The sequence below is a fragment of the Agelaius tricolor genome, unplaced genomic scaffold, assembly GCF_023055355.1.
Source record: "Agelaius tricolor isolate 1412-34295 unplaced genomic scaffold, bAgeTri1.0.p SCAF_15, whole genome shotgun sequence".
In the NCBI taxonomy this organism is placed as follows: Eukaryota; Metazoa; Chordata; class Aves; order Passeriformes; family Icteridae; genus Agelaius; species Agelaius tricolor.
In genome coordinates, this window is record NW_027269275.1 from 7,430,001 (window position 1) to 7,457,592 (window position 27,592).

General features: G+C 40.0%; 1 protein-coding gene across 1 annotated transcript in view; it reads right to left on the reverse strand.

The window, feature by feature from the left end:
* URI1 (URI1 prefoldin like chaperone) overlaps window positions 1–27,339 on the reverse strand; it is a 41,352-nt gene extending 14,013 nt beyond the window's left edge. Inside the window, exons 1-4 of the mRNA XM_071440295.1 lie at window positions 26,667–27,339; window positions 15,429–15,463; window positions 11,383–11,461; window positions 8,959–9,094 (exon numbers count right to left, since the gene is read on the reverse strand). Coding sequence (XP_071296396.1) covers window positions 8,959–9,094; window positions 11,383–11,461; window positions 15,429–15,463; window positions 26,667–26,741 — 325 coding nt within the window. The 5' untranslated portion in view covers window positions 26,742–27,339. The remainder of the gene's footprint in view (window positions 1–8,958; window positions 9,095–11,382; window positions 11,462–15,428; window positions 15,464–26,666) is intronic.
* Window positions 27,340–27,592: the final 253 nt, after the last annotated feature.

Here is a 27,592-nt window from a genome sequence, read left to right on the forward strand (position 1 = left end):
TAATAATATTAATAGACTTGCACTCTTTGTTCAACTCAAAACTAATACAAATGCAAATTTTCAGGAGGGAAGACTTACTACATAAATTAGTTTCAACTGAGGATCTCTAAGACCTTGCACCTACTGGTCCTATATACCCTGAAGGAGCTAAAAGCCTTTGTGAAGAAGTAAGCTGATTTTCTATTTTAAAATTCCTTTCTGGAATCATTAAAGCAATACAGAAGAAGATGTCTCATACAATAGTACGAAGGAGGCAAAGAGATCATCTCTAACACAGGGTCATCAAAGTCACACTCAAAGAAACTTTTTTAAGCTAGCTCCTGCCTCAGCACAGCTTCTCCCCATTAATGATACTCACATGAACACCAGCACTGCAGCACATGGAATACCTCCAACACCCTAATTATTTATTTTCACAGTATACAAGTATAGCAGAGCACCCTGCTCTTCCCATTCTACAGAAGACAACCACAAAATATTCCAGCTTAAAAAATTATTTTCAGAGTATTTTTACATATTTTTACTCTTAACTCTCTTTCTACCTATTAATTTAGTATTTAATTAAGTATCTTGCTGGTCTTGGGGCTAATCCTAGAAAGCTTTAAGTACATACACTGCTACTCTTCCCCATACAGTTTTCTGGCAATGTATAAAGTTGTAAATGTTTCAGAGATTGCATTTCTTATAATGATAGGCCTTTCAGATAAGGATGTGTAAGAATATAATAATAACCACAAAATTATTACAAAATGCATCTAATCAGACAAAATGAGTTTGTACTTGTACTTAAAAATTAAACCTACTTATTGACTCACTTCTACAAACAGGTTCTTACCCCTCCTCCCCTCCAAACACACAGGAGCGGGAATTATGCATGAAACAGTCAAGGCAAAACACAACTACCACCAAGTGTGTGAGATTACTCTCACAGTTTTACAATATTTAGTATTGTATGCTTTTTTCCCTGTTGATATTTCACACTGTCTCAAATACAATTGCTTAAAAAATGTATTACTTGCAGTAAATAGTTTAGAAAGAAATTTATGTATTTTGGAACAGGCTACTCAAGCAAAGTCCATCCTTTCCCACAAGGAACACCAAGACAAAGCTCAGACTTTTAGGGTATTTCAAAAGCATTAGCCTTTAAACCACACAGCAAGCTATGTGTCAAATGTGCAGTCATTCTCCATTCCTCAGGCTGTTTCTAAGAAATAGCTTAAGATTCTTCTCTGAAAAAAAGCCATGGATTTGCATAGCCTCCTGGATGAAATACTACTTCCCAAAAAGTATGTGATGTCTGGAGCAGTGCCAACACAGACCCAGTAGAGGACACAGCTCCTTCCATAGGAGTCAGGGTCCTGCTCCCCCTTACATGATTCCATCCTACATCAGATAGAGCAGCTTTTAGTACCAGTTAATTCACATCAACATCACTCACAGCTTTTTTGGTGTCTAACATACCTTCCAGAGCCCAAAGAAAAGAGAGGTAGTGGTAGTTTTTCTACAAAATGCTCCCATCCATGCCTTCAGCTCTTGAACGTATTCTCAGTATACGTAAGTATATACATAGTTGGGACCAATTATTCTCTGGTTTCTATCTTACATTCATAGTAAACATGATGCTCAGCTGTTTCTTCACCACCACAAGTGTCTCACTCCTTGCCTGCATATCTGAATATTGCTCAGCAGCCATCTAGGTTATGCAGCTGCTGGAGCACCAGGCTGTGATGCTCTTCCCAGACGGGTGCAGGCTGGCTGGCTCCCTTAGGTGAGGACACAGTATTTTATTTTAAAATGCTGTACAAGCATTAACTAATCTGCCCAGTGCCCTGCGAGGGAGGTGAGTATAACTCTCTCCCATTTCACAGATGAAGAAACAGACAGTTTAAGTGATCTGCCCCAGGCCACACAGCACACAGAGGACAGCTGGGAGTGACACCGCGGCCCCAGCCAGGCTGCCGGGCTGCTCACACCTCCCCTGCCACAGGAAAAACAAGGCTCCTGCCTGGCCAAAGCACAGACCCTTCCCTTGGTCAGGCCCTCAGCAAAGAAGGGGTCTCCTGGAAAAAGGCTCATGCACCTAATTGCAGGGCAAGCTCAGGGGCTCATGTTTTGAACTAGCCACGGCACACTCTGAAAGCCTCCAACGGAATTCACTGAATTTTGAAATATGAAATAGCGAGGAACAAGTCATTACAAACTACAGGGGTTTTTTATTAATTGAGACCCCCATAAAAATACTGGTAGAATAAGAGAGGTTCCACAGTCTCCTCCTCTTACTACCCCGTGGTTTAAGCTTCTTAGAGCCTTTTAAGATGGATTGAACCAGAGGCTGTTGTCCAACTTTGTCACATCCAATAATCTGAGCAAAGTCTGACATGGCTTTCAGGTGAACCCATGTAGTTCCTATTTACATGTCTCAGCTAAACCACTTGGAAAGATAGTTCAGTGCCACAGCCCCCCAGAGCCTCTAGGACTGTTCTCCTGGACCACCAAAAGAAAAAGGTATTCAAACCAGAAATCATGATAAATAGATTTCCTCTGCACAGCAGCCTTTCATATTTACAGGCAGCAAGATTTCTTTACATTTAGATCATTCTTTCCCGGCTCCTTTATTAGTCTGAAAGGACTTGACTGGATTTCCTTATACCATGATTAGTGATTTTTAAGAAGCAGCCCTCTGCTTGCTACAAATACACTGGTAGAGGAAAAAAAATAATTGGGGAACACATTTCTTATTGTTGAAATGAAGTCCAGCGAAGCCAGATTTTACACGACATGACAATGCACTAATGCCAAAGTGACACAAATTCTCATCTATGCATTTTGGCTTTAATGGGTTAATTAGCTTGGCTGGATACAAATTTTAATTATCTGAGTTTGACATTAATGTCCTTGGAGTGTTGTCTATAAGGATTTGGGGAATCATAGACATTATTTTAGTTACTTCTGGAAACTGTGTGTTACACTGGGATTTAAATAGTAAGAACAGACAAGAATAGTGAGAACAGGTTGATCTATTTTGAAAAGTCAGACTTTATGAAACAGGACAAACTGAAACAAAGCTGAAGCCTAATGTACCTGATCTTCAGGGGAGTCTCATGGATATAACACAGGAAATCATCTCCTCTGAGGATAGGTGACAGGACAGAAATTTTAGATTAGGTGTAACAAAGAATTCTGTGTGCAATTGAGATTTAGAGTAAAGATCTTCTTGGTGCCTAACACAGTTTCTCATGCAGAAGATAACCAGCCTTAAACACAGTTATTTATACACAGAATGTTGGTACAGGCCAGGAGGAACCACCTACCTCAGTTACTGACAGTGGCTCAGTTCCTCCAGTGAGAGATCCAGGAGGTACAACCTGAAGGCAGAACCTCAGTAGTTCATACTCTCACCATGGAAATTATGCATATTTTAAGTGCATTATTTTCTTACTTTATAGGGTCTGCATAAGTAGATCAATCACCTTAGGATTTTTAAATGATTTTCAATAAATATAAATTTAATCAGCAGAAGAATTTTTTGTAGCCAGTATTTTTCCAGCAAACTATCACAGGTTACTTGAAACAAGTAAGAAAAAAGAAAGCAGTATCTAATAGAAGCTTTTCAAAACACCCTTCTTTGTTTTTCTATTCTTTTCTGTTCATTTTTCTAGAAATAGATTTAAGAGTGAAAAGAGAATCCTGATGACTTTTTGTATATATGGATTTAAGCTTTCTTTTTGCTAGCAACAAGACATGTAAATTCATTCCTTATAAAAGCAATTGCACCAGTTCTTTAAAATGCAATCCAACCCTTTGTGCAGCAGCTTTTCACCCTTTAAAGACAATCTTCATTCTGTTTTCCATGTTCCCTTGGTACCAAAACCAAAGTCATTTGGATTTTCTTCTGTAAAAATTTGTACAGGCAATTTGGCTTTAGGAACACTAAGTAAATGCAATGCATTTCTCTTTTAGGTTCACACACCTATGTAATTGCTAGAATTATCGGAAGACATTTAAATTCCTCCTAAATGAAGGAGGGTGGCATTCAGACAACTCCTCTCTTGCCCAGTAAGAATCATAAAAAAGGTAAGGGCTTATTTGAATCACAGTATGTAACTTACAGAAAGGAGTCTATTCTCCTTACTTTGTTCCACTGTGTTCTGGTTAAAATACCCAGACTGTGGTCCTGTGAGAAGCCAAACACCTCCAGGGAACTGCAGAGCAAATTTAGAGCACTTAGCACTGCATCGAATCAGCTCCTAACTTAACAAGGGTAAGGAAGGAACTGAGGGAGGTTATCCAACTAAGAAGTGATAATCGCAAAAAATTGTAAAAAAAAAAGTTTAAAAGCACAGTGGAACAGAATTCTCTGCTGTGCAGAAAAAGAGCAGAAAAATGTATTTTTTTTTAATACAGAAAAGCAAAAGCTGAATCTTTTTGCAGCACTGCCTGCACTTTTTGTTCTCAACCCCAAAAACTGTGAGTAGACGAGTCAGTGTTACATTATTTAGAATATCAGGAAAGATATTTTTACCCTTGGATAAAACATTAAAACCTCTAAAGGCCTCACTCATTCACAGATGGGAAATGGAAAGCCTTCCTATCATGTGTTTTGGAGACAAAACCTTTTTTTCTGGAAATGCTGATAAGGAACAAATTCAAACTGGTCCTCATCCACCCGGATCATCTCATTAAAACAATGGTATCTTTTAAACCCTGTATCCTGAGCTATCGGTCAATTTTGATTGACACAAATATTTGTATTAGGGGTTACACACTGCAATTTACAATTGGGGACTATCACAATACTGTATGTTAATGTAATCAGTATTTTCATTTCATGAATTCATTTGCAGCGTGACACTGCAAGGGTATTCTTACATATACTGAAGACACAATTGCTAAGTAGTTCAACAATTCTCCTTTAAGTGGGATTTTTTTTTTTATCTGATAAATTTTTAACACAATAAAACCACTCCTAGTTCTGTGTGCATGCTTTAATTTCCCACCTTTTAAAATGTTTAGACACTTGGAATACCTAGCATACTGAATTAATCCACAAATATTTACAAGAAAAATCTATTTAATTTCTTTCTATAGTAACTACCACAGGGACTATTGTAATGAAAAATTTCCCATCTTAAAGAATTAATGCGATTACTGATATAGAGAAGAAATGTAATTTATATCATCACAAACACGTAAAAGATATAATCCCATATTCACAAAAAGAATCTTTATTCCCTCTTTGAATTCTGAGACAATACAGTCTTGCCTTGAGGAGAACAGAAATATTATGAAGTACCTTAAGCAAGATAATTGTAGGAGAAAAAAAGTACAATTGCATTATTGTTGTGCTAAACTGTGACATACTTAAAAAGCTAATTTCTTTTATTTTAATGGAATTTGGCGTGCATATCCTTTAATCTACTTCACTATTTCTTCACATTTTTACACACAAACACATGTGTGAAGTGTTTCCCATTATCTGTATTACCTGGTTTAATGAACTGCAATGAATTTAAAACAATTAAAAACATACTTGGCAATTCTATAAACTTCACTCTATTTATTAACTATTTTGGAACTAACTAAATACTTTGAATGGCACAAAAATGCACAGCAAATTAAAGACCTACTGCAACTCAAATATTATTCAAGACGACACAATCAATATTTGATGAAAAAGTAACATTTGACATGAGTGACTGTCCCAAATTTTACCAAATACATTTCAACCAATCACAGTGCTGAACAATTTGCATCTATATCAAAAGCTAAGCAAACAGAAATGTATCCCCAAAACAGGGCTTTCTACAGCTGTGTCAGCTAAAGTACATTTAAAATTCAGTACAGTCACCCTTCAATTATTCCTTTCAATTAAATAAATTTTAACCAAGAAATTAATCTACTGTGGCTGGGCATTTCTCTATTCCACAGAAGCAAACATTTTTTTCACTCATTCTCTTTTAAAAAGCAAATTTAACAAAACTACTAAGACAAAAAGGATGACCTAATTAGTACTAAGTAATATTTAAAGCTTTTATATATAGTACACTCTTACTGCTACCCCTAACTTCCAAGGCTTTATCCTCACTGATATTGTTTGATTTATCTGGCACTACTGCTGCTTAAGAATGCAAATTCACATCCTCCATTCTTGGGTGCACCCAACATGCACAGAGGGAGCCCAACTGTAAAGAAAATGTCCTGTGAGCTTTGATTCAATTTCCTGTAAGGCACTGGGGGGCTCCAGGGGAGGAGGGACAGCCCTGGTGACCAGAGGTCTCCAACACACAGGCCCACACAAGGCTAGCAGGAAAACTCCCCAGAACCAGCAAGGGAGAACACCCAAAACTGTTCTAGGAATCTCTTACCCTTTTGTACCTGACAGACAGTCCCCCTAGACAACCTGAACCCTGAGCAGATGCTCTCCCACTCCTCACCATTCAGCAGAGTGAGACACCAGAGACACAACGTGCAACGAAAATGTATTTATTTCCTTATAGTCTTACCTCCTGCTAAAGCACTGAATTACCAGGGCTGTACTAATTGAGTTTGTTTCAGTTATCTGAACAGATCTGACCAGCTAGTTATGAAAAAAAAACACCCATCTAAATTAAATAGAGTAATATTGGATAAAAAATGTAGGTCACTGAAGAAACAAACCATCAACAAATATAGCTAGGTTTATTTCAGCATGAGCCTCTCTTTGCTCTGTTCAGCCCCCAGTTCCTATATATCAAAGCCTTTAAGTACACACTGGCCTTAAACACATGCTTAAAAAAGCTTTGCCCTGTTAGGACCTTGCCTGGCATGCAGGATGTTGGGGACTGCTGGCAGTGTAATCCCCTGCAGTGAGCCTGCCCTCTTTTCCCAGTGTGTGTGACCTACTCTTGGAATTTATGTCCAAAACAAAAAGATCATGTACAAAACTCAAATCCCATTGTGTCAATGTGATGATAATGCCCAATACACAGCACCCTGTAAGCTATGCTCCCAAAATGCCACTAAAAACAGAAGTCACCTGTGAAAGTAACTGCAGTGCAATAAACACACAAAAAAGACTTTAAACTAATACTTGCCAAGAATCAGTCTTGCAAATTTGTGCCACAAGCAGCCAATTCATATTACACAGCAATGGCCTACAGGTCTTTCATATACATAACTTTTTCCTTAGAACAAACTAATAAAATCTCTAATATTCTCTAAGTTGCATTCATTTTAGCATGAAAATGGTTTAAAGAGTTTAAGTCAGTTGTATTTTTTAAGGAACAAAAGTGTATCTAGGAAAGAAGTAACCCTTTTTCAGAAGCATGTGTGCTAATATGTTTTTTACCATCTAAAACTGAGAACAGTCCTTAAAAAAAAGTTTTTAGTTATACCAGTGTTTTGGAGCCTCCCACTGGCAGCCATCACACAGCTGAAGTGAACTATCAGCTGAATAGAGGGTTTATATCCAGCATCAATGACTATTTTGCTTTGAAAGAAATTAGTATTTCTGAGTTCATATTTTAAATGCAATTTAAAAGATCATAAAGGAAAGAATCCAGCATTTACTGTGTGTCTCCCAGCAGACTACTTAATGTTCAAACACCTACTATGCAAAGGTCAAATGACTTCACTGAATGTAACAGTGACAAAAGTATTCTGCAGCACTGAAAAAAAATATCAGATGATCAAAGAAAAAGATCTGGACCTGAGATCTCACAAGAGTCACAATAAATAATGTAGATTCAGTTCAGTAAGAAAGAAAATTGCAAAGTTGTGTCAGGAGAACCAGATTAAGAAAGATAATAGGTAAAATACAAATTACATACTTTTGGCAATGCTCTTCATAAAGGAGTATTTTAAAGTAATACAGAAAATGAATTTTTATAAAAAAATCCTCAACTCTTTTTACATTAATATTGCCTGCACAGAATTGGAAAAGAAAGCTTATTCAGATGGGGAACCTCTAGGGTATTCTGCTGCAGGCAGCAACATGGATAGCTGCAGTCAAACAAAAATCCAGGGTAAATAGTTGTGGTAGCTGTGATATACACAGGGCAAAGCTGCAGTGAGCACCCACTGAGGAATGGGACAGGTTACAGGTAAACCAGTATGAAAAAATCAACTCAAATGCTTGTCTGAAGCAAACAAAGGCTAACAGGCACCAATTTATTTTCCATTTTGTTGTGCTTTTTCTTCCTTGCCATTTACATCAAATATTTTAGGTTCTCCTTCTTTCTGCCATAAAGAATTCCAAAGTGCAGCATGCACAGCTCTTGCTCTGGTCCTGGCTCTTCAAAGCCAAGATCTCAACAGCAGGTACAAAGAGCTGGAAACCAACCCAGGAATTGCCTATCTGCCCCTGTGGCGGGTTTCTATGTAAGATTAATTTGGTGGTGATCAACTGCACTGGATCTGGGGAGATCCAGGAGATCACTCCACACCAGAGGAACACCAAGGGCAGGAAGAGCTGAGCAGCAAGTATAAATACCAACAAGCATGTGTAGAGAGAGGGGAAAAAAAGGGTAAACTACATGGCCAAAAAAAATTTAAAAACCCATAAAAACAAACAAACAAACAAAAGCCAAAAAACCCAAACAATCAAAAAAAAACCCCAACAACAATCAACACACTGGAGACAAGGCAGTAAACAAATAAGAAACAAGACAAGGGAAGAAAATATAGGGAATAAGGTAACCAAGAGCAAAAGCACAAGGCAGTGGCTACTTCTGCTCTTTGTTATATTTTAAAAAGTGAAAGGGGGTTTTTAGTTAGGTTTCTTTTCCTAATTAGACATATCCAATCATGTGTCAAGCATGGATGGAAGATAAGGTGCTAAGCTAATATTACACCTGAATGGGACTTCTGTTTGTGAGCTCACAAAAAGAAAAAAAAGAACAGCACAGATATCACTAATTTTATATATTAATACAAGGTACATAATTTTAACCATTAAATTATGTCCAGAAACATACATACGTTTTTTCCTGTGCTCAACCAGCTCAATGGCCTGCTTTGCTGAGCATTTGGAAAACCAGTTGTCCCCCAGCAGAACAGTGATCTCATTGGTGTGGACAAGTTTTCCTGGCATGAAGGCAAGAGGACCAAAAGGTACCTGTGAAAGACACAGACATCACTAATGAAAATAAAACTTAGCCTGTCATACATGTCTTAAGTTTTTTTAAAAAGTAAACCACAGATTTTATAAAAATATAAATTCTACGGCAGCTATTCAGTGAACAACCCATCATAAATATTCAAATTATCAGATCTATTTGAACTTTGTACTGTACTTACAAAATCTGAAAACCTGAATTTCACCAGACAACTTGTTTTGTGACATAGAACTATAATACACCTGAATGCTCACTTGGAAAACAAATTCACTTCATCTGATAATACAAATTATTTGAGTTATTTGCAGACTACATCCATTTCCTATTAAAAGCCAGATTAGCTTTGCTAAATTTTTAAAAAATATTTAAATAGGTATGATCAACTCAAAGATGAGCTGCTTTTCTCAGAATCTGTCTTGCTAACAGTAAGGACCCAGAAATTCCAGTGTAAGACACTGGGGTTCCCAGCAGGACCACAGAGTGTTTAATCTCACTCTGCTGGGTCGTGCTCCATGCTGCAAACCTCCACCTCCCAGGGATGCTCCACAAGTAACTCTCACCCTCTAACTGCTCTCCAGGCTAAGGACAATAGACAAAAGCAGGACACTTCAGGCAGGAGGACATAGGTGACAATCACATTTTAGAACTTTGCCTCTGCTTCCTAAAATATGAATCCCCCATTTTAACAAGCATTTCAACATCCAGGACAGTGGGTTTATGATCTAAGGCATCTTCTACTGCCCAAACTATACAGGCAGTGCTTGGGCAAGTCCTCTGGGTGAGGAGGAGCCTTGGCCACCCCTACCCCCGTCCCCTGTCCCTGTCCTGGCATTGTGACCCCCAGGCCCACTGCCACCTGCCTGGCTGCCTGTGGGCTTCAATCGTGAAGAAATTCAGAAACTAAAATCAAATTACACCTAAAATGGAGGTGGCATAAAGTCCACATCCACATCAAGGCTCCCTTTTTTAAGGTAAAAAGAAATCTATCTCAGATGGTTTGTATCAGCTCCCTCTACTTTATTCCTTCCTCCTCAGCGCAGCCACTTGCTTTCTCATTGTGTTTGTGCTGGAGCAAGCACTTGGCCTAGTGGATCTGTCTCCTTGGAAAGCAATCCTCTCTCTCTCCCATATCCAGGAGGGTCCCAGTGCTGGAAACAGTTCTCCAGCAGGCAGGACCCTGACTCTAAGGCTAAGCACAATGTGCTTTTCCTACACGTGTGCCCTCCCTGACTTGGTTTTAAAGTAGCAGACTGCACGAGCTGCCTGTTCACTCTTCCCCCAAAATGATGAAAGCAAAATTAAGCAAAATTAAAAGCATATGAAAATATTTGGCTAACAGGATAGGAACTGTTTCTATACATTCAAAGTAACAGATGTGAGTTAACATTGCTGCTTCAACTAACAATAAGCACTATCTAGCTTTCTTTAAAAACAGAGTTTCTGTGCTTTGAAACAACACAATCTTTAGGTCTAACATCATGTGGTCACACATACACACATGAAAAATGGACTACACACAAAAACCAGAGCTGTATCACCAGCACAGCAAAGGGAAAGCCTCCCTTTTCCCACATGGTGAAATGTACTCCAACACTGTCTTACTAAAAACCCAATTCTGTATCTAAGCCAAGCTGCCAAGGAAGACAGCAGTCAGGCACTGAGTGCTGAAATCAGCCATTCAGTTATGTGCAGTACAACTTCCCTGTCTTCAAGGATGTATTTTGAGTTGAACCTGAGAAAGGAAAAGGAAAAAAAGAGGAAGAGAAGCCAATTTTTTCAAAATTTTAGTGAGTGCAAGCCAACAGGGCAAATTTTACACAGGGAGTTGTGCAGTTGTTAGGGAAGATTCAGAGCACCAGAAAAGATTGCTATGTCAATGGGAAGATTGGTGGAACAAAAATTAGCAGCACCTTTTTATGTAAAAATCAATGTTCTAGGGTTTATTTCCATGAATCAGGAAATACTACAGCCACTTGCTTCTCAGGAAATTACTAAGTACCATAATTCAGTCATAATTATCGTTTTCTATACAATAGATTTACATATCAAACATGTCAGGTTTTGTGTTAAGCATTTATGTCATCAGCTTTCAGTTGTCAGTAACACTGTAATTTATAATGGATTTCAAAGAAAAGAGAAAGAAACAAAAGCAAAGGTTTAACTATTATCATAAGAAATGTAACATTACTAAGTACTGGCAACCTGAGGAACACCTCACCCCAGTGCAGGCAGCCCAGGTTTAACAGTTTTAGCCCATGTTCCTGTGTGACCTCTGCCATGTACATACCATGACATCGTAGGACAACTTGTCAGGCAATGTCTGGAGTCGCTCCTGAAGAGCCTCATAATCACTCTCCACCTTCTTCCTGTTGACAAATTCAAGTTGGTTCAATTTCACAGCTAAAGAGTTAATGGTTTTCTGCTACTAAATCAAAAACACACCAAAACTATAGAAAAATGAACTGTTTTACTCTAACACATACAGCTGACAGATTAATAACTCATTTCTAAAAGACATGGGATGACAAACATAATAGCTAGATTATTTTCTAATAATGTGTATTAAGATAGGTAAATGATTATTTTAGATTGTGCATGTCTTGTTCAGAATTAGAATTTTTCATGGTGCAAAGAAGCAGTTCTTTCACTAGGATTTGGAGTATCTCACTCCATGTTCAAGCCCAAGTTACAACACCACCAATATTTAGAAAAAGAACTGAAAATCCAGTTTATGCTTTTTAAGAGGCAAATTCTTCAAATTATCATTTGTAATACAGAGCTCATATACTGACCTCAGTTTGAGCTGACATAAATGAGCAAAATTTTAATTAATTTTGATTTTCCCATGAACTTTGTATTCCTATCAAGAGTCAACACTCCTGAAAGATGGCTCAACCACCAGGATTCTGCCACATCTTCAAGAATCCCTTCTGATACTTCTCTAACTAAACTGTAAATAAGGCTCATGCTACATGTTGCTACCCAGGAAAAAATGGTTTGGTGAACTGGGACAAGGAATTCATTCCCATGGCAGACACCTGGCTTTCCACAGGACTTTGCAACAAACAGTGTTTCAGTGGCTGCAGGGATTTTACTGTGTGCAAAACAAGCAACTACACTCCCTCAAAAAAGCCTTTTTCTGTAAAGGCATTCTTAAATACTTAAATTTGTCTGGAAAAAGTCTTTTAATGGACCCCTGCCATTCTAAAGATGGTCAGAAATCAGCTCCTCCATGAAGTAGCTGGCATATAAATGTCAGGTCTGATGATATTGTTTACTTGTACTTCAAAACAATAAAGATATATATGGTAGTAAATTCTGCAATGAAAGGCAACTGAAAGCACAGAGCAGCACACTTAACAATGCTGACCCAAGATGCAAATTACAGGTTTTCTGAGGATGATTCAGGAGAGCAATCTATAAATGTGCTGAAAAATGAATGTCATAGTTGATAACACAACTCTCAAAATATTACTATTGATTTTCTTAGATTCATAAGCAGAGTGAAATCTTTTTCAGCATTCATTTTGAAAAATTATCTGATACTCTTATGTTTGACTCATTTGCTTCACAGCTGAACTCTGGTGTAACCACCCTACTTTATACCTATTTTAAGTTGTTGAACTCATCCTGAAAAAAAGAATTTAGGTTTTTATGCCACTTGGGCATTAAAACCATATTCCACAGAACCGATTTACAAAAGATGCTTGCTGCTGCTTTGCTCTGACAGCAGATTTCTCCCAGACATTTTAGGCAAGTCCTTCTGTCCCTTGCCCACATAAGAGTGAAAACATAATTCACTTCCTTCAAAGAAGAAGGACAAACTCATGAATCTAAGAAAAATGCACTGAGACATTTTGGGGGAGGAAGGAATATAATGAAAACTTGGTGTCAACAATAACAATCAATTACTTAATGCTATTTACACAACCCAGCCTTCGCCTGGAGAGATCTGGATTTGAGAAATGGGCTCCAAGCAGCCACTGAAAAACAAGGCCTGGCACATGTCTCAAGTGCAGGAGAGGACTCAGTGGGAAGAGCCTGGCATGAAAATTCCCCCCTCACAGCAGGATTAAACATTTCCATCATTTCATGGCTGAAAGTCACTCAACATTTCTTCATTAACCTGAAAAGAAGACACTAAGGTCTGACTGCTGAGTGTTACTGAATAATCTGATCAGGTCCAGGAGAAATCACTTGCCACAGAAGCTGTGCTACTTTAGAAGCTGTGCTACTTTAGAAGCAAAGCATCCTGCTTTCTGTACTGGGACTGCTGCCCTTTGCTGAGCAAACCTCCACCATGCAACCTCTAAAAGTGGGGTCACATCCTGAACTGGGCCATGCAGATCAAGAAAATTTAAATTGATCATTTTAAATAATTGGCCTCAAACAGCATTACTTAAAGAAGGAAGCTCTCTCTTCAAGTATGGCTGATGCTCTCACAAGCACTGGGGTGTGCCTGTGCCACAACAGGCAATGAAGAACCAAAGGGAATAGGGAGGAGGAATACTGGGACTCCAGCTCTGAACATGTCCCTGGGAGGGGAAATGCATGTCTAGCTATTAATCCCATACCCAACCCATTACTGGACTCATAGCTTTAGAAATATACTTCAAAAAGTGCACTGAAAAATGGAAAAGAAAATAATTTAATGGAAATATACTGAAGCTGAGCATTTTAAGACCCTATTGTTATTCACCCAATTCTATTCAACATCCTTCTGTGTCACTGACTACTTAAAAGGTCTTACATGAGCAAATTATTCAGTTGAAACAAGAGCACTCAGCTCTTGCACAATCAAGATATAAATAAGAGTACTAAATTTTAATTGTTTTTATTAAATAAAGATTGTATGGATGCTATGCTATACAAACTACTTTTCTATATAAAAGAAATCAATAAGTTATTTTTTTCATTAGAGGGTCTGTGGCCAAAACCCCCAAGTTCATGGGGTCATTGCCAGAGTTTGCATAAAAGCAAACACAGGAGCAAATCCTCCTTCCAGCACCAACACTCCCAGGCCACTCCACAAACCTCAGCCCTTGTAAAAAGGAAAATAACTGTCACAATTTTCTAAACACTCAAAAATCTGTTCAAATTTTGCAGCTTTCTGCCAAATAGTTTATTTCTGAAAAGCCCTGTCTGAGTGGAAGAATGCACATGCAGAATTTAGGTGGGAGCCAGTGGGCACAGACACTGCAAAGCTCCTGAGAAAGTGCTGGAGATATTCTGCCTGCCTTCACCACAGCAGCACCAGTAGGCACTTCAATATTTCCCTTATTGAAAATTAATGCAGCCTCTGAATTTTAAACATAAATGAAACATATTAGTTTTAGATTATTTTTGCGAGCCAATAGTCAGAATTTAATATGATGATGTGTATAGATTGCCTTGATTTTTTTCCTCTTATCCAGCGCTTGCAGCCTATGTGCATTTAAACTAAAAACATTTGATACACACTAAATATAAATTATTTGCTTGGAGATCTTTCAGGCATGAAGAAAAAGCCTCTTAAAATAAATTTAAAATATTATATGCTTGATGGTGTATAACCAAAGGTTTAATCTCACCACTAAAGGGGCAGTTGCTGTGATTCTGCAATAACCCTGCAGACAATAATCAAGACAGCTCCTGTTGTTCTCTCAGTAAAATCATGGTAAACACAGCATGGATATATTGTAATTTGATATCTGTAAGATCAACTGTTATATCTCACAGTAACTCATAATATAAGATTTCATTCACCATTAAATGTACATTTTCCTCAGATGCCATACAAAACTATTATTTACTAGGTATGTTTTCTATTAACCATAGATTGCCAACAGAGAAAAAAATGCCCAGAGATAATTTTTTTAATATAACAAACCATTTATTCAAAGTACTAAAAACTAAGCTTTAGCATGTACTTTACTTGGGGAGTGAGCATCAGTGAAACATTACTTTCCACATTGTTTCAGCACAAGTGGAATTTCCCTACTTGCTCCATAGTTAGAAAACAACAATAATTCTACCCTGGGAGCACCTTGTCACCATTCAGGCAGATTAAGCATTCATCCAACAAGGTTACTTGGGCAAAAATGACAGATGAGATAGGTTTTTAAGGCAGAAGTATAAACACTGAGGCTCACTGTATTTGTAATTTAATTGTATCAGTGAGAAATAAATATATTTTAAGGAGAGTACATTGCAACAATTCTGAGCTATCACTAACTCTAATCCCCAAAACATGCTAGCAGGATTTGACTCCCATCAGAATAAACAGCAATACTTTACTCAAACATAACTAGGTTACTCATCAGTATTTTAGACATGTAGACTTTTTTTACTTACCAGTGCTGGATTTTTTCTTGGCAGCCAGTGACCACCTGTCATTAAAACAGATAACTATTCATGAAAAAAACAAAGCTAAGCACACAGCTGCAATGTCAATGCATCAGAAACTAGAACAGGAGCTTTACAGATTTGGTGCTGCCTCTATCCACATTTTTATTTGTCAGGGCAAAGGCGTGTGAATGGTCGTTCTTAAGCAGCACACTTTATCACAGGCTAATGCAGAGTGATAACCACAGGAAAAAATCACAGCTTTTCACTTCTTATTTTGGTACAATACCTGCTCCATAACTATTAGGTGACACACGATCTGAGATAAGTAGCAGTTTGTGCAATCTGCCGATCTATTTTCAGTGTTACATGTTTGCAGAATAAGAAAACAACATAAATTATAACAAGACATCAATGTAACTCCCATACTCAGTCATTAAAAAGCAGAACAAATGAATCTCACAGCACCAAAAACATTTTTCCTCTATCAGTACATCAACAAATGTCTCCACTGGCCACTTTAACTTGAAAAAGCCCAAATTAACTTTGTGCTGTGTAAATACATAGGTATTTGACACCATGATGGGCTGCTGGCTTCTCTTCTTTCTGGGTGTCAAAAAAGGTATTTCACTTACTCCCTTATGCCACAGGCTTTCCCAAGAGATACAAAAGAATTTACAAAATAAAGCTCTTAACAAAATAAAGGTCTTAATTAATGCTGTTAAAATTAAATACTTTTATCTTTTTTAAATGCAATTTTTAGACTATATATAGCAAAGAGGCAGGATGCTGAAACCTGTGACCTTCTCTGCCACAATTACATGGAGATTTTGTCTTTCAAAACATATTCTGATCTCTGAATAATAGTTACCAAAAATACAACACAAACAATTTCATTCAATTATATGAAATGCAATGAAGCCATGAGGCAGTTAAATATGTCTAGACAGCTTCTCAATATAAGCATTTTCTAGATTTTTTTTTTACAAATTTCGTTTTTCCTATAGCCAAAATAATGCTAACATTCGAAAGCAATTAATGAGAAATTTGCAGAGAAAACAATAACATACATTCAAGTACCACTGAAATCACTGGAGCAGATAATTCTTTTTTTTTTCCCAAACAACAGAATGAAAGACATTTTTTTTCAGTTAGCATATGTGCAGCTTTTGCACAACAGATCTCAGACCCTGCACTTCCTACTCATGCAAGAATAAAAAAAATGGGACTACTTTGTGAGCTAATAATTCTTTAAACAGAGCAAAGTTCTTAAATGAAAAGGATCAGCTTTACATTTGTGGTTATGTTATTTCATAATCCATCAGGAAAGTCAGCCAGGTAGCTCATCCCACATAAGCCAAGTTTAAATTTATCATTTGCTTTAAACTCCTACAAATCAAATGCCTAGCAAAATATCTTCCTTAATGTGCAAGGCAACTGTTTTTAAGCTTGAGAGTAAATACACAGACTTGTACAGGACATCAAGCCAGAAATCTAATTCATACTGTTAATATGAAGCCCATTTTAAGAGTAAAGTTTCTGCAGAAGACAAATTGTCTGTTAACAAAGCCAAGGCACACCAGAGCCCCTCGCTAACAAGTTGAGGAGTCCAAGCCTATTCTATCCACATCCTTCATCCTTTCACATTTGGCAGTGATTGTGAAGTACACAACACAATTCAGCATACAAAAATGTTTATGAAATCCTTTAAGAAAGTTTCCATTTAATTGCCCCATTACAGATGAAGATGGAAAAGACAGGAAGCTTTCCATTCCCAATACATGACTTTCCATGCATGAAGTGAGCTGAAAGCACAAAAAGAAAAGCCCTGCAAACCATAAGAGCAGCATGTTCATTAACCTCTACATGATAATCCTTTCGTAGCTGCATATTAACTAGTTACATATTCATAATCATTTACATTATTTAGAGGACCTTCTATGAAAATTTCCAGGCTATATCCATTAGCCACAATGTTAAAGGTTGCAGAAGATAGTCTACTTAACGTTTCCAGGAAGCTTTTTTAATTAGTAAATATGTAAATTGGGCACATATGCTTTTTATGTTTTTAAGAAATAGTCCATCAGCAAAACAGCATAGGGGCATATGCTGTTTCCATCACCCTTTATCCCCTTAAAAAAAAAAAAGAGAAAAATCAATAACACCAATCAATTTTAATTTAATTCTTCTTCTTTGATATAATCTCTCTTGAAGGGATACCAAAGGGTGGAACCAACAACAAACCTTGTCATTTCAGTGGCCAGCATAAAATGAGACCTTTTACAGAAGTGCTAAAATATACCACCTTAAAAATGTTGCAGGCTGCACTTCTGGAACTGAAGTCTATTAAAGAATAGAGAGAATAAATATTGAAAAACAGATGGAGATCAATTATGCATATGACCTTTATTAGGCCAGTCCCACTGTTTGGATAACAACTGGTCTTATCAAAGAAACAAATAGATAAATATATAAACAAATCTTTGATTCTTTGCCTTTAATCAAACACAGGAAAATCATTAGTCTATCTTCCACACATAATTTATATTTAGAGTTACAATTAAAGAATGAAAAACCCTTTTAGGGTAAATAAAATAAATGACCTGCTTGTTTATCCACTTGAGTTCAATTTACCTGGACAGCTAGTGCCACCAAGTATGCCTGACTTTTAAGGCATCATAGGGAAGTAGTATCAACAAACTCTGAATTCTCCCCTTTTAGGCATAAAAATGTATGAGTGTGTGAATGCACATGGTTATCAGTGGCTTATCTGCATACTAAAATATTTATTAAACTACTCTTGCAGCAGACTTAACATTACCTAATCATGGGTCTGGTTATTAAAACAGGATCCACTGTCAGAAAACATATTCCATAGTCTTAAAAGAAAGCAAACAGGCAAATATCTTGTTTCCTTCCTTTTCACCAACAGCCAGTTGTTAAAATTCAGTGCTTCTCAAGCCCCTGACCCACTCGAACCACACCTGGGAGCTCCACAAGCAGCCCTGGGGACAGGGGAGAGGCCATCCCTGCACAAATTCCTGCTGGATTAAACCCAAACCCTTCCAGCAGATTATGTGCTTGCTCTGCTCTCACTGCTACGTGCCTGAGCTATTTCTAGGGCTGCCTGTGTTGCTGCTTTTAGGGAATCCCTCGTTTGTAGGTGTCACAAGCAGAGCACGAGGATCAGCTTTAGAGCTGTGCTCACGTCCCAGGTGTCCCCAGTTCCACCTCAGCAGTGTGATCCCAGGGCAGATTGCAGGCTAAGGACTCCAAATCACCCCCAGCAGCTCCTATCATCCAGCCCAGGACTTCATCAGCTGTCCAAAGATAAAGAATTCCTTCTCTCTGCAACACATTCTCCCTTGCCTATCTATTTATATGCTACCTTCTCCATCATCTTGCATTCAAAGAGTTCAAAATCTCCTCCATGAATTCAAGCAAGCTGCACTTTGAAAAAGCAGTGCACTGATTCTGCAGGCTGAGTTACAACCACTGACTCTGCTCAGGGCTGGCAAGGAAGGCAGAGCTCCTAACCCAGCAGCCAGGCTCTACAGTCACTTCCAATGTTTCCCTGGCAATGGGCTCAGGTGAATAAGATGCTGTAGCACAAAGCAGATCCTTACCTGTATGTGCCATGGGTCTCCAACTATCCCACATCACCCCAGCAGGTTTTCACCCTCCTGTACAAGGGCACTTCCTTTCTGCACTTTATTTCTCCTGATCTGTTACCTCTGCAGGTGCTCCCATTACTAACAGTTGAATATAATTCTCTGTGGTGCTTCTCATTAACAAAGTGGTGGCACAAAGAGGTCTCTTCTGCTCTCCATTCCCGGACTACACTGTTTTATTGAGGTACTTCTCCAAGGTGGGGGGCATGCAAGCGAATGTTTCTCCCTACTGAGCAGCTGGGCACTGCCTACAAGGGTGCTGGGTTCAGCATACAGAGGGTAATTCTCTCTCATCCCTTCTGAACAGCAGTAAGACAAGCTGCCAAGTCAGAGCCTTATTTATGTCTCAGCTTGTGAAAAATTGTAAATAACAGAGCTGGTCCTGGTATCACTTGCAGGCAGTCTGGGGCACCAATGCTAAAGCTGCTCTATGTGAGTTGTGCAGTTATGTTCAAGTCCAGAGAAGTAGAAACCTTTAAGTTTCCATGATGGAAGTTAAATTCAATGAAAATTATGAAAATAAAAATGTTGGTGCACCAGATGAAGAAGAGGTCCTAAATGAATGAGAGGTCATTTCCACACTTGCAAGTATGAAGGTGGAAATGTGAAGCACGGCACAAAAGCAAAGTTTCCCTTTAAACAAGTTGCAAGTTAGGCCAAGCAAATATCTGCTAGTTCTACATGCACATTTGAGCACTTTACTTCAAAACTCTGGCTGACAATCTGGCTGGTCTTCTGAAATTAGAAGCTAGGGACACAGATCTAATCCCAGCTCTGATTCTGCTTCTTCTATATGGCCTTGAGCAAATCACAACCTCTCAGTCTACATTTCTTCATCTGCAAAATGGGGATAATAGTATTAACCTACCCACCTCAGAGTGTTTAATGATGATTAATTAATGTGAGAAAAGCACTCTAAAGATGTAAGAGCACTATATAAGTGATAAAGCATTATTTACCACTTGAAAAGTAATCTGAATAAAATCAGATATGCAAGTAATTTGTTTACATGTAGCAATAATATAATTTGTGACTATTTAATCTTGAATTAGTCTCACTTTAAACATCCCTTTCAATCACATTTCCAGTTACTTAGGGAAAAATGACAGTATGGAATACTTTTTGTGGAAGCAAAGCAAGTAATGAGGTAGTAATTAAAGTAAGGGTCTAATAAAGTCTAAAACCAATGACTTGCCTTCAGGAGACTGTCCCTGCCATTTGGGATTGTAAAAATATCTCTGTTTCAATCTAGGTCCTGTTGTTGTTCAGAACCTTCCACCAGTGTATGCTGGTTTCCTGAAATGCAGATCCATGTTTGCAAGGCTCATGGTAAATCCAACATCATTTCCATTACTGACTTCCTCCAGGTGACTCCAACTCTGCATAGCTCTAAATGTTAAATATTCCACATTCAAGTATTTACTGTGGTTCATACATGCACATGAGCTGCCTCCATCTGGAAATGTTTGCAGTATCAAAACCCTCTCTGCCATGCAACTCATGCATGAGATTTCCCTCTTGTACCCCCAAACACTAAAATTTTACCCATGAAATTACCAGTCCACATACCACTTTACATTACAGAACACTAATGGGTGGTCAAATATTTAATCATCTCTTGGTAACAAGGATGTAACAAGCCACAGAAAAAAATAAACATTTAAAATGAATTTTCATTCTTTCCTCTAGGAAACTACACAGTACTTGCCTAGAACACAGCAATCACTGATGGAGAAAGACAGAATTAACATTTGTACAATTGTTTTTCCTAAAGCCCCATTTTCAATCAAAAAATGAAATAAAACTATTAAAAATTCTTCAGTCTGTTGGCACATTGTATGATCTAATGCAAAAGGAAGAAAGCACTTCTGAGTTCTCATATTCATTTATTAAATCATATTACTCAAAAATGCTACATTCCAACAAATTATTAACATAAAACCCCCTATGGGTGGAAACTTTTGCCTTTTGAAGAAATGGGTTTGGGAAGAATACTGCAGGAAAAGAGAGAAAGAAATCTGAATCATGGCAAACATTTTTTCCTAAAGTAAAAAATCTGACTCTGAAATATAGCCATGATTTTGACTTTTCTTTACAAGAAAACAAGATCTACTATTTTTCTATTAATTATGCACACACCTGTGGGTCTTGCAGTTTTGCAGAAAAAGTACATAGCTATTATTTATCAATAAATAAGTACTAAGTTCTGACCTAAATTATTTTGGGGAGCTCGAAAATTCTACACAGCAAAAACCGTGTGGGCAGCAGGATGTCTTCTGCTGAGTGAGTTCCACTGACTCCAAACCAACTGAAGTGGGGCAAGGAAGGCACAGAGGGTAAGATCTCATCCTTTACTGGCAGCTAGCCAGTGTCCATGTCCTGTAACTTCATCTTGAGACAGAGATAAGAACTCAAAACTTTGTATTTCAGCTGAGGTCAGGTAAATATATTTGTGTGGCTACACCACAGCCAGGCTCGCTCAGGTACCCAGAGAGCAGCAGACCAGCACAGGCACAGAACTCCCATGATCTAAGCAGCCCAACATCTCAAGCAGGTTTTGCAAGCTTTGATGGAGTTTATGGTGCAAAAACTATGCTGCTAGCAAAACCTAAGCTTAACTGGCTTAAAATTGCCATGAGCTGTGACACCTGCCTCACAGACATAGCTGCAGGCTGTGGTTCAGCTTTCAGCCACAGTCCTGAGTAAACTCAGACTCATCCCTCCCTGGCTCCTGCTACTCTGCTCCACTGTCTCATCCTCCCAAAGCTGACACGATCTGCTGACAGACACTTGTAACCACATTAGGGATCCACAGTGGATGAAAAATAGTCCAGGAAGGAGGGGGAAAAAAAAAGGGGCAAAAAGGTCAATAATAAAGTTTGTTTTTAATCTGGAGCCCAGCCCAGTTCACTAAGCACTGTCACAAATGTGCCACCCTAAAACTGCTAAAGAACTGAAAAAAGTACACACAAAAAGATTAACCAGTTGTTCAAATTTAAGTCAGTTGGACAACTCACATGATCATTTATGAAAATTTTGAGCAAGTTTCTAAGACTGTGGCTCCTGTGCTGCAGCCTATACTAACAGACAGGAGGAACTACAAAAGCAGCACCTGCACAGTGCAGCAGTGTCCCAATGCAACCAAACAAACACGGAGCCTTAGTGTACCTGCTGCTCTGAGGGCAAAAAGAGGTAAGCCTTGATGCAGATCCACCTGCAACACTGGAGGCTCAGACTCAAACAAAGTATCATTTCACAAACTCAAAGGATGAAAGAAGTACTTGAGACAAGGAGCATCCAAACAGATCTAAGACAGGCTACAAGCTGAACCTATGGAATGGAGATCTGCAAAGATACTGAACACCATTCCCAAATGGTACCCTGGTCACTGCATCTGCTCACAGCCTCTGCAGACAGCTGTAAGAGCAGCACAATTCAGTAACACTTCAATTTTTTGCATATAATGTCATCTACACATTTTAGCTACCAATGAGGCTGAACACAGACTTGCCCTCTCCAGAATAAAGGCAAAGCTCTTTAAACTCTTTTGTCAAATCTCCTCCAATTACCATTAAAAAACCTACCGAAGATCTGTTAATTTTATTTCACAGCTCTTGGCACTATATAAACTTGTGGGTATTTAACTCATACTAATAAGAACATGGACAAATATTGACTAAAAAAGTAAATGTGATGATCAATTAACACTGGAGGAACAATAAGTATTCCATAAAAAGCTTCCAGATCATGACCGAATTAGCCCTTTTACTTGAATGCAGCACCTGAAAAAACATTACTGGAACCAGTGAACAGGGTGGAGTGTATTTCAACACAATTTCCAAAAAGGTAATTGTCCAGGTACCTTTTAAAAAGGAATAGGGGCAAATAAAGCTTCACACAGGTTCTTTTTAAAAGGAGCACATCAAACCAAGCTTTAGACACTCTGTTCCCTTTTCTCAAACAGTTATTGTGCAAAATGAAGTCCTGCTGCACTGGTGGCTCATACCCAGGCATTCTCTGGATTCTGTGAACTTGGACACAGGTTGGAAAAAGTGCAAACCATGGGAGACACTACACTGGAAAGCACATCTGAGCCTCATCTGTGAGTCTGCAGGCAAGCACTTCCTGATTTCCAGTGGCTCCTGAGCAGCATCAAGTGAACAAGACTCTGCTCTGCTTCACTGCTCCTTTTCAGACTGCAGGAACAGCTCTAAACTGCCAAGTTGCTGATTTCATAGCACAGATATCACTTGGAAAAGACAAACAGAAGCAGTCAGCCCCAGAAGTAAATCATGTAGAAGAGGAAACAATTTAAAAGAGTGTAAGCTTAGGATTCTGTGATTTGTTTCTCCATAACCCACCTACAAGTTTTTTTAACTGTCAAAAAACTTTAAGTACCCAGGATCTTGAAAATCATTTGGAAATTAAAGATTATACAGCTCTACCATTTCAATTCATAAAAATTAAGAATATGTCATAATGCACAATGGCCAATGAGTTACAGTAAGAGCTGCACTCAATCTAATTGTGCTTTGCTGTCATGGTGAGTGACAGGAGAGTCACTTCCTTGTCCTAATTTTTATAAAAGGAAAATAAAAAAGTGTGTTTGTCAGTGCAATAAAAAAAAAAAAAATCATACTGCCATCTAATACTGGAATCCTTTAGATTCTCCATGCCTGTGTCTGCACTCTGCAAATGTCTCTTGGGTCTAATTGGCTCTGTAATGTCTCCCATTACACGTACTGTCATTGCATTGCTCAGGAACTATAGAACCTATCATCCCACTGTAAATTCACTGTCTACACAAGTCTTTCCAAATCATACACATCTGACTTGTCAACTTCCCATCAGTTAGTAATCCCAACCCACTTGATTGCAGGAATAAATGTATATCAAATATTATGTTTAAATGCAGGGCCTATAGCATGAGAAACCTCCTATTTAAATATTCATTTTATAATTCCTCTACTAACTTGCAATAGATTTACTGCAGTATTTTCAGCTAACATATATTGCTTTTACAAGTAATCCATGACACATACATTATATTCTTCTTACAGAAATATTCAAAACTTTACGCAGGCATTGTGCTTCCAATGATGGTCTTTATCATGAAAATTACTAGATATTCTTCTATAATTTATCCCCAAGATACACATTCTAAGTCATGTTTTTATACAAAGTGCCTTTAGTAGGAGCACTGAAAATTGCTTTTAACAGTTTGGTCTTACTATCACCACAAATTAACAAGATGAAATCTGTCCAACAGGCAAGCAGTCCTAAACAAGAATTAAAATTACTTTTCACCAGGGGTCCTAAACCTAGAAGTTGCAGCCTCTATCTGATTAAAGACAGAAAGTCACGGACATCCTTTTCTTTCGGTATTTTTAAGCAGGAAGGAAGCCTCAGCTCACAAGTTCTCCAGGGCAGCTCTTTAGCACTTAAAAGCTCAAACCCATAGCTGAACCAGGGTCGTACAATGGCCTGGGTGTTAAAATAACCAACCACAAATAAAGTATTATCTTTAATGCTGCAGATAGGTACTGATGTATTCCACGATTTCACTAAAGGTTGCCCTCAGATTAATGGGAATAAATAGGTTTCCTTGCACTTAATCAAGCATTGCTGGGACAGCACAACATCCCAGTAATTAAAAGAAATGTATCTGCCTGCCAGTAGATAGAGATATTGTTCTGGCTAAGTAACTTCACTATTTTCTATGATCCTCACACTACAATTACTAGTTTACTGAAGTACTGGGTAACTCATTCTCCTTCCTCTTTGTGCTGAGACAAAACAGGAGCCTTCAACTCCAGTGATTCTGTGGGAAAAATACAGATCTCTAAGAAGAGGCAGCTGAAATGAAAAGACCTCCTCCATCTTAAAATACAATATTTTTGTAACTGAAAATACCGTTGTAATCCAATTATATATATTCATTGCATAGAGGGAAAGTCTACTATATCTTCATCACGACACTCCATTGTAACCAAGATATGTAGTTCTTTAGTATAATTTCATATTGAAGCTGAAGTGTTCCATTTTTTTCAGCCAATTTGCAGAAATTATGTAAAGTTTCCCTATGATAAAATATAACTTTGGTACATCAGCCTAACAGAGGCTTAATTAATGGTCTCCTGGGCCTCTTTTCCACTGGAGCAGATCTGTTTAAGAAGAGTCTTAAACTTGCTTACAGAGGGGTCTTACCATGAACTGGGAATAATTCTCTGTGGCTATGGCAGACGTGTGCTTACACATTAGGCCTGACACTAATGTACCAGGGAAATTACTCTTCACCAGATTCCACCACCCTGAAAATTCACTGAAGGAGCCCAAGCAGGCAAGTTCCTATCACCAGTTATTGGCATTATGGGTTCCAATCCGTGCAGGGGAGACGATGCAGAGGATTCCAGCAGACCCTCTACTCTTCATCCACATCCTGACTACACAGGTCTTTTAGTAAAGATCTAATGGGTATTCAAAAGTAGACACATTTGTGCACACAATATTCCAGACAAGGCACATTTTTATACCCCACAGGTGTTACTCACTTTTTCTCAACTAAACCAGCATGTGACAAAATACAGGCTGGAGATAAAATCTTCCATTATAACTGAGGAACTCTAATGTGCATCTTACCCTCTACTTAAAAAAAAAAATTTAATCACATGAGCAGAAAGTGTGAAAGGTCTGCAGACTGTATTTGTGTCAACAACACCCCGCACATGACCACAAGTTATTTCCAGTGACTCCTGCACCCACACAGAGCTCACTGCGAGGCTGGAATCTGCAAGCCCCAAATCGCACTCCTTAAGTTTTCAGGACCCACTTGAGTTAGATCATGATTGTAATCTACACGAAAAAGTATCCTGAGTTTTGTGCTATGGTCTCAGGTAGAACCAGCCTCTGAACTCTAGGGAATAGTTTCTGCAGAAAAATCTGGTTCTTCAAAACCCATTTCAAATACAAGCAAAGATTCCTAAGGCAAGTCATGAACAACTAAGTTTTGACACAGGTCTCCTCAAGCTGGCCCAGGAGCACGCTGGCCCCCGGCATGACGCAGGTCACAGACACGGCCGGGAGGTTTTGGAGGCGTGACTGTCCCGGAGGCCGGAAAAATCACGGAGAGGCGTGTAGAGGATAAAAACACGCGTTCATGGAGAGGCGTGTAGAAGATAAAAACACGCGTTCATGGAGAGGCGTGTAGATGATAAAAACACGCGTTCATGGGCGCTACTAACCACGGCAGCCTGGGGCAGCCCGGGGTGCGGGCAGGGCCTTCCCTCCTGCCGCCTCCCAACCTCGCTTCCCGCGGTGTCCCGGGGGCTGAATCCCGGGGGGCTATGTCCCAGGGGCTGTGTCCCAAGGACTGTGTGTCCCAGGGGCTGTGTCCCAAGGACTGTGTCCCCGGCCCGGGGGTCTCCGGGGGTCTCCGGGGGTCTCCGGGTGCCCCGGCCCGCCTCGCCCGCCGCCCGTGACGTCAGGCGGCCACGTGCCCTCCCCGCCCCGGTCCCCCCGGGCCCCGGCCCGGCCCCCCGCGCCCCCCGGCCCGGCCCGGCCCCGGTGCCCCCTTTACCTTCTCATGCTCCCGCCGGAGCCGCCCCACCAGCGCGGGGCTCAGCGGCGAGGCGCCGCCGCCGGGGGCCTCCATGCGGGCCGGGCCGCGCCGGCAGTCTCCGGGGCAGCGGGGAAAGGGAGGGGAGGGAAAGCGGCCGGTCTGGGCCGATCTCCTCAGCAGGGCGAATGAGTCCTATAGAAATGTTTGTGCAGGGCGAAGCGCCGGCTCCAGAGCCGCATCCACGCGGGGGCCGCCGCCGCCTGGGCCCGGGGCGCCGCCGCTGCCGGGGGAAGAAGCATCTCAGTGTCGCATTCTGGGCCGCGCCGCCGCCGCCGCCGCCGCCTGGGCCCGGCTCCCGCCGCGCCGGGGGAGAGCCGGCCGTGGGTGCCGGCGCTGGGTCCGGCCGCGCCGCCCGCCTGCTGCACTCTGGGTACGCGCCCGCGGCCCGCGGGAGGCACCCGGCTGCGAGCCGCGAGAGGCGGGCGCTCCACACCCCCTGCCCGGCCCGGCCCCCGCGCCGGGCTCCGGTACCCCCGGGGCTCCCTGGCAGCCCGGGCCGCCCCGGTGCTCCCGCGGCCCGCTGCTCCGGAGCGCAGGCCCCGGGCGCCAAGGCCTCGGCGTCAGAAAACGGAGCAGCGGCTGCGAGGCGCTCAGACGGGCCTGCCCTAATCCCGGAGCCACAGAGACAGAGCCGTGTGTCCTCTGTAACTGCGAGGTGCTGTCACTGGCAGTGCCCTCGGGATGCCGGCTCTGGAGAGTGTCTGCACTGGCAGGGCGGCTGGCGGTGAGCAATCACAGAATCATAGAAAGGAGCTTAAAGACAGAATAGAATCATCACGATTAGAAGGGACCTTCAAGATCATCATCTGCTCAGCTCTACCCCTGTAACTCCTAAACCACATTGCCCAGCACTTGTGCCAGACACCTCTTAAAACTTCCAGGGA